At 40.9% G+C, this 17,076-nt stretch overlaps 1 protein-coding gene across 1 annotated transcript; it reads left to right on the top strand.

Moving 5' to 3' along the window:
• Positions 1-432: 432 nt before the first annotated feature.
• On the top strand, positions 433-15,743 carry eva1ba (eva-1 homolog Ba (C. elegans)). Its single transcript, XM_042423575.1, has 4 exons — positions 433-732; positions 10,583-10,746; positions 12,126-12,220; positions 12,337-15,743. The coding sequence occupies exons 3-4, from the start codon at positions 12,154-12,156 to the stop codon at positions 12,759-12,761; spliced, it is 492 nt and encodes a 163-aa protein (XP_042279509.1). The 5' UTR covers positions 433-732; positions 10,583-10,746; positions 12,126-12,153; the 3' UTR covers positions 12,762-15,743.
• The last annotated feature ends 1,333 nt before the right edge of the window (positions 15,744-17,076 follow it).

The raw sequence follows: 17,076 nt of genomic DNA, 5'->3' as shown, positions 1-17,076 counted from the left end.
CACCAGGAGGATAAATATGTTTCATTACTTTAAATGGCTCAGATTCTTCTTTCCACCACACCCAACAGAACCAGAATGAATGTAGCTCTAAATTAACTATAAAGTGCAAAATCTAATATCCTGTAAAGCAAATCACTGGTAAAAACATACACAGCTCTACATCATCTGCTCTACATACTGTACACAGTGTTATTTCTTTGTTGTTGTTGTTATTCTGTCACACTGAACTGTGCATGGAAAAACTTGAGCTAATTTGCCTGGAGTTGCTTTCTGCCTGTTTCCTTAACAACAGAGGGAAAGCCGCCCCCCCCCCTCAACCCCACCCCTTCCCCGAGCTTGCCCTTTTTAGGCTTTTCCTCTTTTTTTTTTCCATCTGAAAAGGGGGGATAGTATGACAGCTTTTCCTGCTTCTTGTCGACTGGAGCCGGGAGAGAGAAAACTCTGTTACTCACTCCGTCTCTAACTTTGAGAGGAAGTTACCACCTCTTCCCCAGAATCCATACACACACACACACACACACACACACACACACTCAGGCAGACACACACGCTCTTCAGGACTTGACCACAGCAGCAACAGGGAACCAACTGAAACAGACAGGACTGCTGTGTTTGTGATGCCGTTTTTTTTTCCCAAATTTGGAGGGAAAGACGCCTGAGATTTGCAGTTAGCCTGAAGCTCTCTGTGTGAACTGAACAGTTTCAGAGGGACTTTTTTGTCATCACAAACTGGTGAGTTTGATCATTTATTTCAGTGTGTGCAATAGAAACCCCAGGCAACAGCAGGTTTTCTGTCACTGTTCTTTGCAACAGCAGAAGATAACTGCATGATGTTTTCTGTTAGTTTTCAGGCAGCTCATGTGATCTAAAACTCTAGTTTGGTTGGCTTGTTTAGATGTACATGTGTTTGGGAAAACTTCCAAGTGCTATAAAGTTGAATATCTGTTCTCCATCACTGCAGATCTTAGGGGGTAGTGGGTTTCATTTTGAATGAAACACAAGTTTCTTGTGTGGTTTTTTATATTTTAATACACTTTGGTTAAAGAGTATTAGTATAGTAAGTTAACAGAGTAAGCCTTTTAGACACTGATGCTCACTTTTTACAGCATGACACTATGTTTTGATTATTAGTCCTGGACTAAATATCACGTTCCTCCTAACAGTGTCAGTGCATTAGTCCTGCTACATATGTGTGTTTGTGACAAAGCGATGCCAAAGAGGAGCTGATGCAGCACTTACAGCAGAGACAGGACAGGAGAGCCTGGGTATGGCTTTCCTGTGCAGCTGCACATTATTGCCTAACCTTGTGGTGATGAATTAGTTATCACCTTGTTACAATCAAAGCAACCCCCTGTCTCTTTTTTGCATTTTGCGTGAAGCCAAAAAGAGCAGATGTAATATCATCAAAAACAACTGAGGTGAGAGATGTCACAGGAGTTTAAAAGTTTAAAAGGAGGCATGAAAAGTGTACACATGGTGCATATGGCTCTATTTCTTTTTCAGCTGTTCCCCTTTTTTAAATGTTTCCGTGGAAACAGTCACGCTGAACAGCAGTTAACCATATGCTTCATCTCCCATTGCTCCCTCTCCACTGGACGTTTGTGGTTAGCACCTCTTATCAGAGGAGAGAGGAGAAAGCGAGGTGAGGGAGGAGGGAGGTGATGGGTGGGGGCTGGACCGGGCTGGGTTGCTCTCAGGGGTCTCCTTTAATTTACACTATCTGAGTGGGCTGGTTGCACTTTAGCCGTGCCTCCTCCAGTCAATCAGATAAACCTCCATAGGATGAGTGTGAATGTTTAGTTAACTAACCCCTTCAAGGCTGGCTGGGAAGAGTTGACTTCTGTATGACCTTTCCTCTCTAAGCTATTCATGCCAACAGACTTTCCTTTTTCCAAAACCCCCCACTGACTCACTTATCAGTCGGCCTGTCTTATCTGTCCCGAGGATGGTTGTTAACTTGCTCTATATACCCAAAGGACACAGGTCAATCCCTGATTTGAACTGCTTGTCTAAACTCCCATGGTACTAATCTGTTTGTGGGTGAGATACAAAAGGTTTCAGCATACTCAGTGTTGCAATAAGTCAAGAGAAAAGAACCCCATGTAGAAAGTATAACACAGTTACAAGAAATAAACTCAACCCTGTGCAAGACAAAAGATGAAACATGCTTTATGAGGATACAAAATTTGAAAGGGTAAACACTTCATAAAAGTAATTGTTTAGGATGATCAAATTTTATGAACAAGAATCACCTCCATTGAGCCAGAAGCCAGAGTATGTGATGATGTCATGGAATAATGAATTTAGCTGATCTAGCAGGCTCACAAATAAGCTTTGTTGTGTAGCAGTATTACAGTGTCATAAACCGTTATCACAAGATAGTCCCAACAGATGTTCTCCCAGTCACCTCATCCTTAGAGGGGTCTGTACAGAGCAGCTCCTTTAATTGTCAGTTTCTCATTTGGTGTATGGCTTAGGGAGAACATTGTACTAAAAAATCAATTATCATAAACTTAAGACTGCACTTATAAGAAAAGGGTAATTTGCCATTAAAGTGGGTCTTAAAGTTTTTTATATATAATGTTTGTCTTATGTACCAGCATTACTTTAGCCCACAGAGAATTTTATTTCTAATCGAGAGTTAACTATTAGCTTGTCAGGTCATTCAGCTAGCGTCCTGATAAAAGCAAATAGCTATAAGTAAATGGAAAAGCTTCAAAATGCATACATTAAATGCATTTCATGATGCAGTTCTGCCATCACGTTTTGCTCCTTTCTCCAAAGCTCTCCCAGACTGGCACACCATGGTATTGCTTGCAGTCTAGTTTGACCTTTGACACATTTATAAACCCTGGCGATCTGTGCCTCAGCAGAGAAAAATAGTTTTACTTTTGCCTAACTCACACTTTAAGGAGCAGTAACTGTTGTATTACTTTGATTTGCTTTTACTGGTGATCACAAGGTCACACTGTCACAATACAGATGAATAATTAACTGAAAAAGGTAAGCAAATATCCCTTAGAAACAAATTAATGAATGAAAAATTGAAACACTCCTGAAATTCAGGCCAGCTGATGTTTAGGACGCCAACTATACACATTCCCATGACAGAGCCAGGTTCAAACTCAAACACCAGGTTCTCTTCATCTTATTATTCTGTTGGTGATTTACTATTGTTGCTGCTACTCTCTGGCTAAAGGCTGCTGTGCACAGAAAAATGAAACTTGAATCCATATCTTTATTTGATCAAAGGTGATTCATTAATGATTAGTTTGACTTTTAAACTACAGTAATTGTTTCTTTATGAATGCTCTTTTCAAACCCTCATAAAATTATTTTATTATGGTCAGCAAATGGTACAAATAACACTGTGAATATAGTGAAAAGTTTACTGACTGCACCTTTAACAGTGATTCTCTTTAACATATAAATGACAAGAAGTTATAGTCTGCTTACTAGAGGGTCTAATCTCACTCACATTAAGTTACCAAGTGTATACTTTAGAGTCATTGAGAAACAGGAGTTTGATGAACGATCTGTCTCAGACACTGCGTTTAGCAAAGCTCCCATCCACCACTGATGGCTCAGGGCTTATTGTTCTCTAGTAGGAGCTTCACTGGCCCAGACTCTCTTCTGTTAAAGCTCAGGCAAATGTTTGACATGCTAAGTCCAGTGGGTTTGCCTATAAGCACATATATACACTCCTATCTCGAATACACACAGACACACAGACACACACACGCACATACATACACAGAGGTAATATAAAGGTGTGGTCTTTTATTTAGTTTAAAGTCTGTTGGAATATTTGTTCCTGGAAAAACAAACTGCAGCTTGCAGGTTTTTTCAGTAAGCAGGAGGTAAGATTGACAACTTAACTGAAATCAGACTCAGTTCTCCCTATGTGATGTGAACCTATTTATGTAATGTAACCATTTTACCAAGCTATGTGGAGGTGGTAATTAATAGATTCAGCAAGAGCCAGAACAATCACCAAAAATGTGCTAATATGTCATACCAATAAAACATTTACAACATGATTTACTGTCCCAAAGAATTAGTGGTAATGGCAAAACTTCACTGAGATTTCCTTTTTATTCTTTTTACTTTTACTCTTGTTTTGGAACATTTTCCTAATCGCCCACTCCAACAACCTAACAACCATCACAAGACATCTCATTCCTAAGCTGCAAAAGCCAAATGACAAAGCATTATTATGATCAAATATAATTTCAGCAGACATTTCTGTTAGATCAGTCCTCTGAGGAGCTTACTCACTCATCTCTATTGTAAAAACATGATGCTACTGTAACTGAAGGGGCAACGTGACCATTGACAATACAGATGTTTTTGTAATTACAAGTGGTCACTAGTAGACCTTTGTAGAAGTCACAAAGGTCTACAAAAACCCTTTAAATATCTGAAAACATGCAACCAGCCTTCACTTTTATACACAAACTCCCTGTCACAATAATATATCTGAACCCACTAAATCTCATGGAGCTGCGGCATGTCCATAAGCATATGCGGCTAATGCTACAGACCCAATCATGGAAAGGGCATACACGTGTTTTGTGTCACAGAGTAATCCGTAGGGTCCATGTAATTGATACAGTATGCGGTGCTGGCGTGCTGCTGGATGGTGGCCCAGATCGATGAAAGGGGTGAGATCATGGCTCTATTTTTGGAGCTTGGAGTTTGGGATGATCTAAAGCCCACTGTGCTTTGGAGAATCAGAGAGAAATGTTCATGTGAATCATATTCAACATACAGAAACATACACAGACAACCAGTTACTGTCAACACACATATACAGCATACTGTACACGCACACACATACACACATAAACCCCATCAACAAACACACACACAGCTGAGGTTCAAATGCGGCTTCCTAATGCCATGAGCACTGTTTGATTTGCTTGACTGGTACCCTGATAACATCAGTATGAAGATGGTACGTGGGATATCTCCTCTTGATTTACATAGCAAAGCATTCTGGCTCTGCCTCACATCAGGAACACATCTGGGTGCTATTAACCACTTGCCCTAACCCCCAGCTCAGTCCCATATCTCCATTACTCTCCCATTACCTGCCATGGCCCACAGAACATGCTCTTCGTAGTACAAGCAGTGCACTGTGGTTCACTTTTTATGACACGAGGATACACAGGGATTCATTCGGGTAAGGGTTGCAGTTACTCTGAGCCAAGCTGGTGTCACATTGGCATACCCAGCCATGTTGAATTTATAACTCTTCTTGAAAAGTATCTTAAGTCAAATAATACGCCGCCAACAATGCCTGAATGGCTTGATTCTGTGTTTACCCCTGGAAAGGTTTTTGCCCTTGAAAGCAAAGCTGTTGTTCATTGAGTGTATGTCAAATAAAGTACATGCCCAAAGCCAAATACATCAACACATGAAAAAAACACAAGGCTTTCTTTCAGCTTGATATATCAAACACTAAAACATATTCAAGAAGTTCGGATAAGATTTGAGTCGTGTAATGGAACAAAAATGTCAACGTTTGAATGCTGCACAAACACAAGTTTAGATCTAAATTTATTTCCACTTTAGCCATTCAAGAGGAAACTCAATAAAAGTTAGGCAAGTTCTGACTATGCATTCATTGGGACTGTTTGTCTTTGCAGCTGGCAGAACAGTGTAGTTCAAAATGGGGTCAAATATGACTTAAAATGTGTTTGTTTTACCTGCACAGAGGATTAGGATTGGGTAGGGATTATAACATCAGGATAATTTAGTGTCAAAGTCACCAGCCCATATATGCTGCCTCTGGAGTGCTTGGAACCTCTTGCAAAAGACTAGGGGAGTTCGAGCACAGTATTCATCACATACCAGGAAATGTGAATACCTGTCCGCTACCTTTAAATGCATTTTCTGTAGATTGCTTATCTCTTCAAGTACTTTACAATTTCCTCCTCGCTTCTAGATGTCTAGCTACTCATCGCATCTTTGAGAGTAGTCACTCTTCTCTTTATGTATGATTTGTTCTGGCCTTTACTGTTTTGCTGTGTTTTTTTTTTTTTCAGTTCATCACATTCTAAATAGCGTATCTCATTGATTCAGCGCAAAAGAGGATAAAACTAACCATGAAATGAGGTCTGTCCATGTCTCTGTCCTGAAGGCAACCACATGCCTGTCCTATTTCCAAATGCAACAACCCTTTCTCTTGGTCAGATCCTGGCAGGCCTTGACAAGGAGGAAGCAGCACTAACAGTTAGCACAGCTTGAAACCTCTGAGATCTTTATGTCAAGAGGAACTGGGAAGAAATGGGCTCCCGCTTTCTCCAGAAACGTCCTTTGCATCTCCTTCTTGGATGTAAAAAGAAAAGCTCACTGTGGCGTCCACAAGAAATTACCTTCACCCTGTGGACCTTCATGAATACTTTTACAGACACTGCAAACAGATATCTTGGTTTGGACAATGTTTCTGTTTACCATGTGGAAAATAATCGCCTGTACCTTTGCTGTTTTGGGGAGAGCTTGAAGTTCCATTATGTTCTAAGACTTGGGAGTCCATTCTCTGGCTTGATTACAGGTGTGTGATAAATGTCTTGAAGAGACATCCAGCAGATATTTTTGTGATACAGTTTCAGATTCCTTGGCAGCTCCTAGGTAACTGTTAACCTTTCAACAGCTACTGTGAGTGAGAGAATAACTGAGCCAAGACCGAGCTTTGATTCAGTATATTTATATAAGGGGAACATGTTGGGTTTCAAAATGAGCTCCATAAGCTGAGAATAGTGAATAAATTACCCAGATTGATTTGTGTGACTCTGTGCATCATTAAGTCCAGACTGATTTTTTCTTCTTCAGTAGCTTCTACAGAATCAAAGGAGGAACTTTATAATGAACATAATCAAGGGCAAAGACACAAGATGCTATAAATTCTCATGGCAGCTTCTGTGATCTCCCTCGCTAGAGGAGGAGAGAGCATGTGTGTGGACTTGGAGTTGAAAAACAATGAAATGTGATTAAATTCAAATCTGACCACTCTCATTCTGTGAGGCTTTGTCCTGGCCGAACCGCAGAAAGACCATCTGTTATGCCAGGAATTGTTTCAGCTGCACAGACATTCTTGGAATTAAAAATATTTCTTTCCCTCTGCGGTTTGGCGTGTGTCATTACAATGAGGAAATAACACTGACTTGCTCCCTTGTGTAATCTGACCTTTTCATCTTCTGTGTATAAATCAAATGTGGCTTGACTCCCTGCATAAATTCCACTGAAGGGTTATGACTTTGATTTCTTCATAGTGGAAGAGGAGCATTGTGGATGGTTGGATGGTTTATGAAAGAAGTGTTGCTGGTGAAGTATCTGGGGAAAAGTGCCTCTATTCTGTGACAAACTTGCTTTGGAGGTCTGCCCCTGTTACGAGGCAGCTGATCAATCACCCAGTTGACACTTGTGTACAGTAGACAGATCAGTCATTCTGTCTTAGATACGGGAAACGATGCTGAAGGAAGACGTTGTTCTGAGACAGTCCCTGCGGAAAGAAACAAACCTTGTGGGAAGGAAGGGCCATTGTGGTTATCGTTGAGTGGATGACAACAACAATGTTACACTACCACACAGCTCCTTCATCCAAACCAAAACAAACAATGCTCAGTCAGAAATAGCGCTTGACCTCTTTTCAGGCCACAACGCCATACCATATTGTGTTTACACTGGCTTTAGTCGGAAGACATTTTCTGCTTTGACCTAACATAAATAACTCATTATTCACTGACAGATTTTGGGAAGAATTAGTTGATCTAGTTGTAACCTTTAAAATGTGTCACTGGCATTGTATTTTGTTGTATTCAACTGATTTAAAATGAGATTTAGACATCTCTGTGGGTTGCTTTCCCACACTATTTGAGCCATGTCAGGATGGGTTAATGATTATTTAATAGTCAGCAACGTGCAAAGACTCAGGAAGGGGATGCCTGTGAGTGTTTCACCTCAGGATATGAGGCCAGGAAAGAGCAAATCATAAGATAGCAGGGACAAAAAATAGGACTAAAACATTAATGTCACAGGAGCCCAGACATGGCACAAAGACATGTGCTGCAGCATGTTTGGCATGATCACTGGAAAATTTTATTATATCATATATCTTTAGTGCCATGCATTCCACTCTGTGAATAAAAAATATTAAAAGGCAGAGGAAAGCTTTTATTAAAACCCATACGTGACCAATCCTAGCACACATTGCAACTGAAACTTTATGCAGGTTTGTCACACAATAAGACCACATGGTGTCCTGTTTCTTGAGATATACTCACATCTATCGCAGAGCAGTTGGTGTGAATGCTCCCACCAACCAGCACTCCCCAAAAATTGCAGTTTAGAGTGTGAGGAGTGCAAAGCTTTGTTTACTTGATTGATTTTTGCCAAAGTGCAAGACTATCCTGGTCCCAGCCAAAATGATGAAATCACAAAGTATCATTTGGAGTTTGGTTTGTTCTGTGCAGTTGCCATGGTTAGTGTCAGTGTTTGATTACGTCAGGAGCCCTAATCATCATGTTCAAACCTAGGAGCCCTAGGTTCGAACATGATGTGTGCAAAACTGATACTAGTGCAAATCACTAACGCATGACTCCTTTGTTATAATGAAGGGCTGGTTTTCAAGGCTGTAGGGAAGGGCAACATCTGTAACAGAAAAGCAAATTGGGTCACTTGAAAATGACTGAAAGTTGAGTCATGGGATAGTACAGGGCAGGGAAGAGGAGGTCTGTTAATAATTTCCTTCTTAGGGTAAAACAAAAACACAACAAAACAACAGGGCCGGATAATTAGTGTTTAGATAGGCTTTAAACAGGTCTCCAGTTGTCATTAACCACCAGTAACAAATGCCTGAGTCCTGATGAAGCTCAGGTTTGCTGCATTCCAGTATGAAAAGAGGCCAGTTACTGTACTGTAGGTGTCCAGTCATTAGCTTTGACCTTGGCTTGAAGAATAACTGCAGTCATTCGAGCCGTTCACTTTATTACCCTTGAGACAAAAACAAAATATCTCATTGAAAGACCATGTTCTTCAGCTCTGCTTGGATAGTGATGAATAGATTCCATTAGCAGGGAGGGATTAGACTCTGCGGGAGCTAGGAGATGAACTTGTTCATAATTGAAAAGAAAGGAAGGAAGCTCGACAGGAAGACAACGCATAGGTCCATCCCTATGGTGCAGAGCAGAAACAAAAGGCCCATCGTCTCGCTCCCGTGGGGACCGAGGGGGTGGCCTGGAAAGCATGTTGCCATAGTGACCGCTCTGTCACTTAGCCCCCAAGCGCTGCCTTAGTCAGGCGCTCTGCAGTGTACATAGGATCTGCCAAGAGTCAGCAAGATCAAAATCTGCCCTGGAAAGCACACAGGCTCTGCTAAACCAACTGTAGCTGGCAGAGGAGCTTTTTCCCAAACAGGCGTACAAGCTAGAAAACCTCAAAGCTCAGCATTTTTCACAGCCCTTGATCCCCCACCGGCATGTAAAGTAACCCCCAGCAAGTTATAGGGCTTTTATTGAGTAAAGGAAAGTGATTCTGCAGCTCTTGTTATGGGGTTTCAAGCAGATTGTTGTGGTTTAAGCTACGAGAGATGTGAGGGGACTTTGGTGTAAGGAAAATTATATTTCCACACTATAAATTGGAATGTTTTCTTCCCCGTACTCTGCATCCCTCCAGCAAAAGATAGTATTGTTTTAACATCAAACTGACATGACATTACTCACTTTTTGTGTGAGAAAGTATAAACTATGTAACTGCAGCCATTGTGCATGTTTTCCATTTTTAAAAGAGGATAAAAACGTTTTAGACATGTTTGTGGAAACAGCATTTAAGCCTCTGGGTGGTTGTTTCCTATGGCAGCAGCTGACTTGTGAGAGCAAGCCTTTCTTGGCGACACGCCATTAACTTCTATGGTTCACTACTGACTGAAAAAGGTCATACTGTATAACCTTCAAGCTTTAATATAAAACACAAATGGCATCGGCCAGACTGCCAAAACTTGTGTAGTCCTTTAACCATGGCACTTCACAGAGTGACATCGTAGGGAGTTCTCAAATCACAGATGGGACTAAGCAACAGCTAACAATGTTGGTCCTGCAACTGGTTTTTGAAGTGAAACAAACTATAAGATATTACACCAATCAATACAGTAAAGACACTGTCAGTCAGAAGCAAAAATGTACAACCCCTGGAGAACACTAATGGAGGCGGCAAAAAAAACACTCCTCTTTTTTGTAATTACAATTTTGACCAAGTACACAAACCAAAAACAAACACCAAGGATATATTGGTTGCCTAGCAAAAATTTCAGTTTGACTATCAAGATATGTTTGCTTTGCTTTTCCATGCTGTTATACAGCCTGGATATTCCTGTGATTGTGCAGTCTCTGTGCATTTTACCCTGTGTGGATTCAAGACAGCACAGTGAACCCACTGTAGAATGAAAAAACCCTGCCTCTAGTCTCTTGCTGGACCGTGTATTCTGCAATAGGCCTGTCGTTGTTTGCATTTGCAGAAGCCTCAGTGAGTTTGGATCTAATGTAGCTTGACGTCTGTATGTGTGTGTTTGCTCTTGTCTCAGGGTGGCCAAATGAACTGTTTAGCCTGAGGACCAAAGATTGCAGGCCCCGATCCAACAGTAAAGGAGAAACAGAGAGTAAAGCTTGACCATTTCGCGTCCATTCTCTAACTTCTCATTACATTATGAGCTGGGACTGAGGACTTTCTTCATTGTTTCATTTTGTGGTAAGTTCTATACTTCATCTAATTTCTGTTTACTTCTGCTTTTACTGGAAAATAGAGTGTTTTCAAGTCCATTATTCAAGTCCAGTATTCACATCATGATAGAACTCAGGCACTGAGGTTATCAGTGGGTGCAATATGGAAGTAATGCAAACACAAACATGTGGTTTGTACAATTTGAGGACATCCATATGATCCATATGTAGGAACAGTGACATGTGGTTCAACTTAGAGAGCAGTGCACACAGGTTAGAGTGGGACGGATTCAGAGTTAGTCATCATTTCTCATGAACAGAATGTTTTTTTTTCCACAGCCAGCCACAACACAAAGCACATGTTAAAGGGGAATGGTGCTAATATTAGCTGGAAGGATTAAAGATGCCTCCTGTTATTTTGAACTGGTCTCTTCTTTGTTTCCATCAACACTGTTATGTGTCTCATGGTGCAACACCATGATGTCATCAAGCCAGAGAGGTGGAAATTGTTAACAAAATGGCAAAGCAGAGGAGAGAAGCCAGAGTTCGCAGGAAACGGCTGCCGGGTGGAGGAGCAGGGGATCTGGGGAAGGTTAAGGTAGAAAATACAGAAAGAAAAAAAACAACAGGACCTTCGTGTACTGTTCAATGCAAGCAAATCCAATAAATGTTTTCTCTCAGATGTTAAACAGCTTGTCTCTCTTGAGGACAAAAGCTACTGAGTCAGGAGGTAGCATTAAGGTTACAAAGAGGACTGGAAACAGACAATTGCTGAAAACAAAAAACAGACTGCAAAGGGGAATGAACATGAACTGTATTTCATCTGGCGCAAGGCTCCACAATTTTTACTTTAAGAAACACTTCCTTGGGAACAATAGAGTCCCTTAGACTGACAGGATGCCAGAAGGATAGACAGCTTAAATGTCAAGGACACAATGTCCAGACAATACAAATAAGTCAACAGCATACTTGCCTTTTCCTCTGAGCCTCACAAATTGATCTGGGATTCCCATCAGACAGGAAGGAGTCCTCTGTGGCTACTTGGAAAATTGACTCTTGACCTCTCTTACAGAGGGCTGTCATGGTTCAGAGAGAAAGACAGTGGCAGCGTGCCATGTGCCAAACACATTATGATGATCCCAGATCAAGCCAGTACTTAAAGAGGACACAGAGGAGCTTTTGTTTGACACTTGGATGCCTCATCATACCCACTCGAAGGCATATGAAGAAGTGCTGTGGTCAGTGGGTTTGACATCTAAGCGTTGCACAGAATGTGACACTGGAGGAAGGGTGTCTGAGAAAGACATTTAGCACCTGGAAGAGCATTGATTGAGTGTCTAGTCCTGTGTAGCATTACATGCTTAAGTCAGATTTAATATGGTGTTCCCTGTGATTTTCTGTTTTCAGCTGTGAAGAAAGCGAAGTCAATATCACCATGGATGTGAAGAAAAAAGAAATGGACCTCCTGAGCAACAGCATAGCTGCATATGCACACATCAAAGGTAAGTCACATTCTGAAGCCCAGCAAAATACCTACATCAACCTGTGCTCATGATGTGAAAAAGTTTTTTTTTAAGTAATGACATTTATCTCACGTTCATTTTTATCCTTTCTGTAGCAAACCCAGAGAGTTTTGGCCTTTACTTTGTGCTTGGAGTGTGTTTTGGCCTGGTGCTGACGCTCTGCCTCCTAGTCATCCGCATCTCCTGCAAGCCGCGGACCAACATTGCCCCCTCCACGCCTGAGAAAAAACAGTTAAAGGACATCAGCGAGGAGGACGAGGAAAGTGAGGATGAAGAAGATGATGAAGGGGAGGATGTAGAGGCACCTATCCCTTTGCCCAGCACAGAAATCCCTGCCGGTAATCACACCAGCCTGCCAGATGGAACACTGAGCGTGAACGTATTTACCTCCGCTGAAGAGCTGGAGCGAGCACAGCGACTGGAGGAGAGGGAACGTATCATACGTGAGATTTGGAGGAACGGCCAGCCTGATATCCTGGGGTCAGGAACAGGGACTATTGGAAGAGTGCATTACTACTAAGATACATGAGGCGACAAGGGAACCACTGTGAAGGAGAGACATGGACCTGTGGGTGGGCCTGGAGTCCCTGAAGCCTATAAGACTTGAAAGCCTGTGTCAGAAACAATGCAACACCATGCAAACAGGCTGACAGTGATGTGCCACATTTGATATAATTGGCTCTGACAGAGCTGAACTATGTGATATTGCACTTCCTATGTATGTTATTTTCAACTGACTACATGATATTAAACCACAAGGTGTCTTAAAGACTAATGAATCCATATGAAAACAATGCAGTATGAGTGTGGGAGCTGATGGACACTTGAAGTAACTGGTATATTAAAATGTATGGCGCTTAATGACAAAAATGCACACAATAAGGTATGTAGTGAGTAAAAAATGAAAGCATAAATAAGGACAATGTATGTACTGTATGTTGCAGTGAAGATTCTCTTTGTGTGAATGAGGACATTTCTCCTTATGAATGGTGAGTTTATAAGGAAAATACAAAACTACTCTTGAAACGTCTTCTCGAAAACACCCTCAGGAGACCTCTCAAAGGAAATTACATTGTTTGAACAAGAACATATCAATCAATTTAGGGGGTCAGATTACATTGTAAAGACAATTAAGTCTTAATTTATGAGTAGGCTATATTACACCATGTCTGTATTTTCAGGGATAATTCCACCAAAGGAAATGACAGAATTAAAGTATTAAGATGAAATAATGCACTGTTGTTTCTCTTCGTAATGCTCAAATGTCAGACGAATATACAGAACAGATTTCTTCTTCTCGTACCTTTGGGCCATGGATTTATATCAAGATTTTTTTTTAAAAACTGAGAAAGCCTCATTTTGCCAGCATGATTAATGGAAAGGTCATCCTATGTCATTTGTTTTTTTCTGTTCAGTGTCTCTGTATGTGCCTTTAAAGGTTAAAGAAATACAGTTTTATAATAAAATTTCTGGGAAGCCTGAAAGTTGGCTCAGGTAGATGTGTTGCAGTCGGTACCGGTTGCACCTTATATCAAGCGCACCCTTCATGTAAAGGCGGGCCATTTAACCTGCACGCTGCTCCTGCGTTTGTGTTATTTCCTAAAGAAGAATTCGGCCAAAACTCCAATTATGTAACTTCAGGACAGTTTTGTGGATTAAAAATGAGTATTTGTGTCTCTTGCCATTATGTTAGTCGACCGTTGATCATATTAGCTGCCCCGAAAATCCACTTCAAGCAGTAGTAGTTTTCCTTCACCTACTGCTCACAACTTGGGACCACAGCGCTTCACTCCTCGCCAAGCTAAGTATTTTCTGCTTGTGCTAATTGTGTGTATGTCTTTCTGCTTAGTTTATGTTTGTGAGCTTGGTAATGCTTTAAGGCTGATTTATGGTAGGTCGCTCAAGAGAAATGACACTTTACTTCCATGTCGCGCACCTGCAGAATTTTGTTATGTCGCGCGGTGTGATTGGATGGTGTTACTAACGTCACCATGGAGATTGTACTGAACTTCCTTATTGATATTTTGGTCTGTAACTTTAGATAACTTGTAAACTAACGTCCTTGTTTAATTAGTTTAGCTAGCTCGCCGAAGCATAACTTGAAAACGTTGCACGAGTCTTTAATTTCTGTCAAGCGACACTTATGAAAAATGTCGAGCGACCCACCATAAATCCGCCTTTAGCCACACTAGCAGCCAGGTTTTAGGGATAGTAATGTCAGCCGGTCAGTCTGTTGGTCCACCACTTTGGTCCAGACTGAAATATGTCAACAACTATTGGATGGATTGCCATAAAATGTTGTACAGACATTCATGGTCCCCAAAAGATGAATCCTAATGAATTAGGTTACTAACTTTTCCTCTAGCCCCACCATGAGGTTGAAATTTTTGATTTTGGGTGAATTATCTTGACAACATGGATTGCCATATTTAGTAGCCTACAAGTTAGTCAAGGTTCCCAGAGAATGAATGATTTTGTTGATCCCCTTTTTCATTTAGTGCCACCAGCAGGCCAAAGTTTCCAGATACCTTGTGAATTATCTCAACAGGATTGGCAGAGAATTTCATACAGACTTTGATGGTCGCCATCAGGTCACCCTCAAAGCAGTACTAGAAGTACAACCTATAGAGCTGCTAGTGTGGCTGTTGACCCTTCTGTCTTCTTGGCATGTCCTCAGTCTTCTGGCTGCTAATTTCTGCTTGTGTGCTGTTGATATGCTGGCTGCTAATGTTGGCTCTTTATGCTTTTGATATGCTGATTCCTCATTTCCACTCTTATGTCGTTGATATGATGCTTGCTATTAATTGTATGCTCTTATGCTGCTGTTAACTATAGGTAGTGTTTGCACTGGTGCTGCTTTCCTGCATGGGCTTGGCTGAGCTTGTTTGCTTGCTTTCAAAATTATGCTTTTGATTCATGTATGCTGTAGTGAAACATGAGGGAGGGGGACATAACTGTCCTCCTGTACACAGCCTATTCCCATCATTATTTCCCTTTTGTCTCAAAAAAGATACTGTAGGTAGCTACTTTAACAGTCGTCAGACGCTTTATATTCAGCTAAGTTAGAGATATTTCAACTTAATGCTATGACTTAATAGGACAGCTTGCTTTGCTGTTTTTCATATCTGCACTGGTGTTGCTGCTGCTACGGTTATGTTGCTGCCACATAATATTACATAAGAAAAGCCATCTAATTTTGCTAGATTGAATATTTCCTGATTGGAGGTGCTTTGCTAAGGAAAGGCCACACAGCAGCTGGTGCTCAACCCACACAAAGAAGGTGCTCACTAGATTCACCTTGTAGTCGTGGTGTCCTGCAGGATTCCACATAATAGCTGGTGTTAGGCTTTCTGTATATAGTGTGGTTTTGGCGGGTATTATTGTCACTCCCAAATCTATGCAGTTCCAACTTTACGAGGGGAGTGACGAGGTCAGAGCCTAGGTGGCCAGTGTCAACTCTGTATACTGTGTATTATTCACATAATAAATCCATTCCACGTGAGTTGGCTGACTGAAATATTGTTTGGCTGCCAATAAAGACTTAAAGGACATTGATGAATTGCCCACAATGGGCAAATGTTTGTTCTGGATATTATCACAAGTTAGTTTTTCAGTGGTTGGTTGATTTACAAGCCATGAATGTATGAATTCTTGGCATTTCAATAGTCTTACAAAAGGCGAAATGGGCTAAATGCTCATTAGTGTATGGCATGTGCCCATTTTTACCCTGGATGCTATAAACTTTAGTCTTAGAACCTCATGGTGTTGAGCCTGGTGTAGCGTTGCACAGAGGAAGGTTTTGGTTGGAGAGGATGGCAGGCCAATAACTTCCGCTAGATGTCTGAGTCGTCTTCAAAGTACACACTGTGCTGGAGGAGCAGACAGGGTTCAGGTTTGCCTTGGGGCCCGCTCTGTTTTCAGATGGAGCCCACACTGAAGTCATCTCTGTTGAGGTCTTGGAAAAGCCTCTCATGTGGTCAAAGCCTTTCAGAAATCAGTGGTGTTGATGGTGTGGACTCTTTGAAGCAGCTGTGTAATTTTATTTGTGTAAACCTCGTGAATCTGAATGGCGTCTACCTCAAAATCATAGGATCCGAAATATGTTTTACTAGACCCCACAATTCAATATTTTGAAGAAGCGTCTTCTTCTTTTTGAAGGATATAATCAAGACACACATATACTTAGAAACAACATATTTTCAGTGTCATGGTAATTATGCAACTATGAAACAATACATCAGTAAAATTAAGTGAACATCAACATGAAGAAAATCCAGTTCGAGAAAGCCATAAATCTGCACCACAACACAGTGTGGGAAAGATCTCCACAAAGACGAACATAGTACAAGGGTTAAGACTGTCATTTGTGGTTCTTTAGCTGAATCCAGAAAACACCCCTTTATTTTGTAGATCTATAGCTTCATGCTATTTAAGCACTGCCTTAAATAGTTAAATTTATCATTATATATAGTATCAATTATCATAGTGATTTTTTTTAAAATGGTATTTTTAATATGTGGAAGATTTATTGTCATTTCCCATGAGGTCATGCATACGATTTGTTTCTGTTTTTGTCCAGCCCCATTCTTTGACAGAGACAAACTGTTCTTTGTCAGTTCAGTTGGTCTTTTCATTATTTCTATTTTTATCTCAGAGTGCTTTTTGTATTTGAACTCTGAGCTCCAAAATGCATCAGTTTTCAACACTCTGCACTCCCAGCAGCCCGATCTGACTTGTCTTAAATTCCTCCAAAGTTATGGTGCGTTGTGCTGTGTTGTCTTTGTCTGAGACTTACAGTTCCATATTTCTTCCAAGTGAGTCAAATATCTAGCTGT

The sequence above is a fragment of the Thunnus maccoyii genome, chromosome 10, assembly GCF_910596095.1.
Source record: "Thunnus maccoyii chromosome 10, fThuMac1.1, whole genome shotgun sequence".
NCBI classification, from domain to species: Eukaryota; Metazoa; Chordata; class Actinopteri; order Scombriformes; family Scombridae; genus Thunnus; species Thunnus maccoyii.
The sequence above is the reverse complement of the archived record's forward strand: the minus strand, read 5'-3'. Positions and strand labels throughout refer to the sequence as shown.

Bases quoted from the DNA above. Each gene is read 5' to 3' on its own strand.
- eva1ba (XM_042423575.1), top strand. From the start codon at position 12,154: ATGGATGTGAAGAAAAAAGAAATGGACCTCCTGAGCAACAGCATAGCT. The intron at 12,221-12,336 runs GTAAGTCACATT...TCCTTTCTGTAG, and splicing joins TGCATATGCACACATCAAAG to CAAACCCAGAGAGTTTTGGC.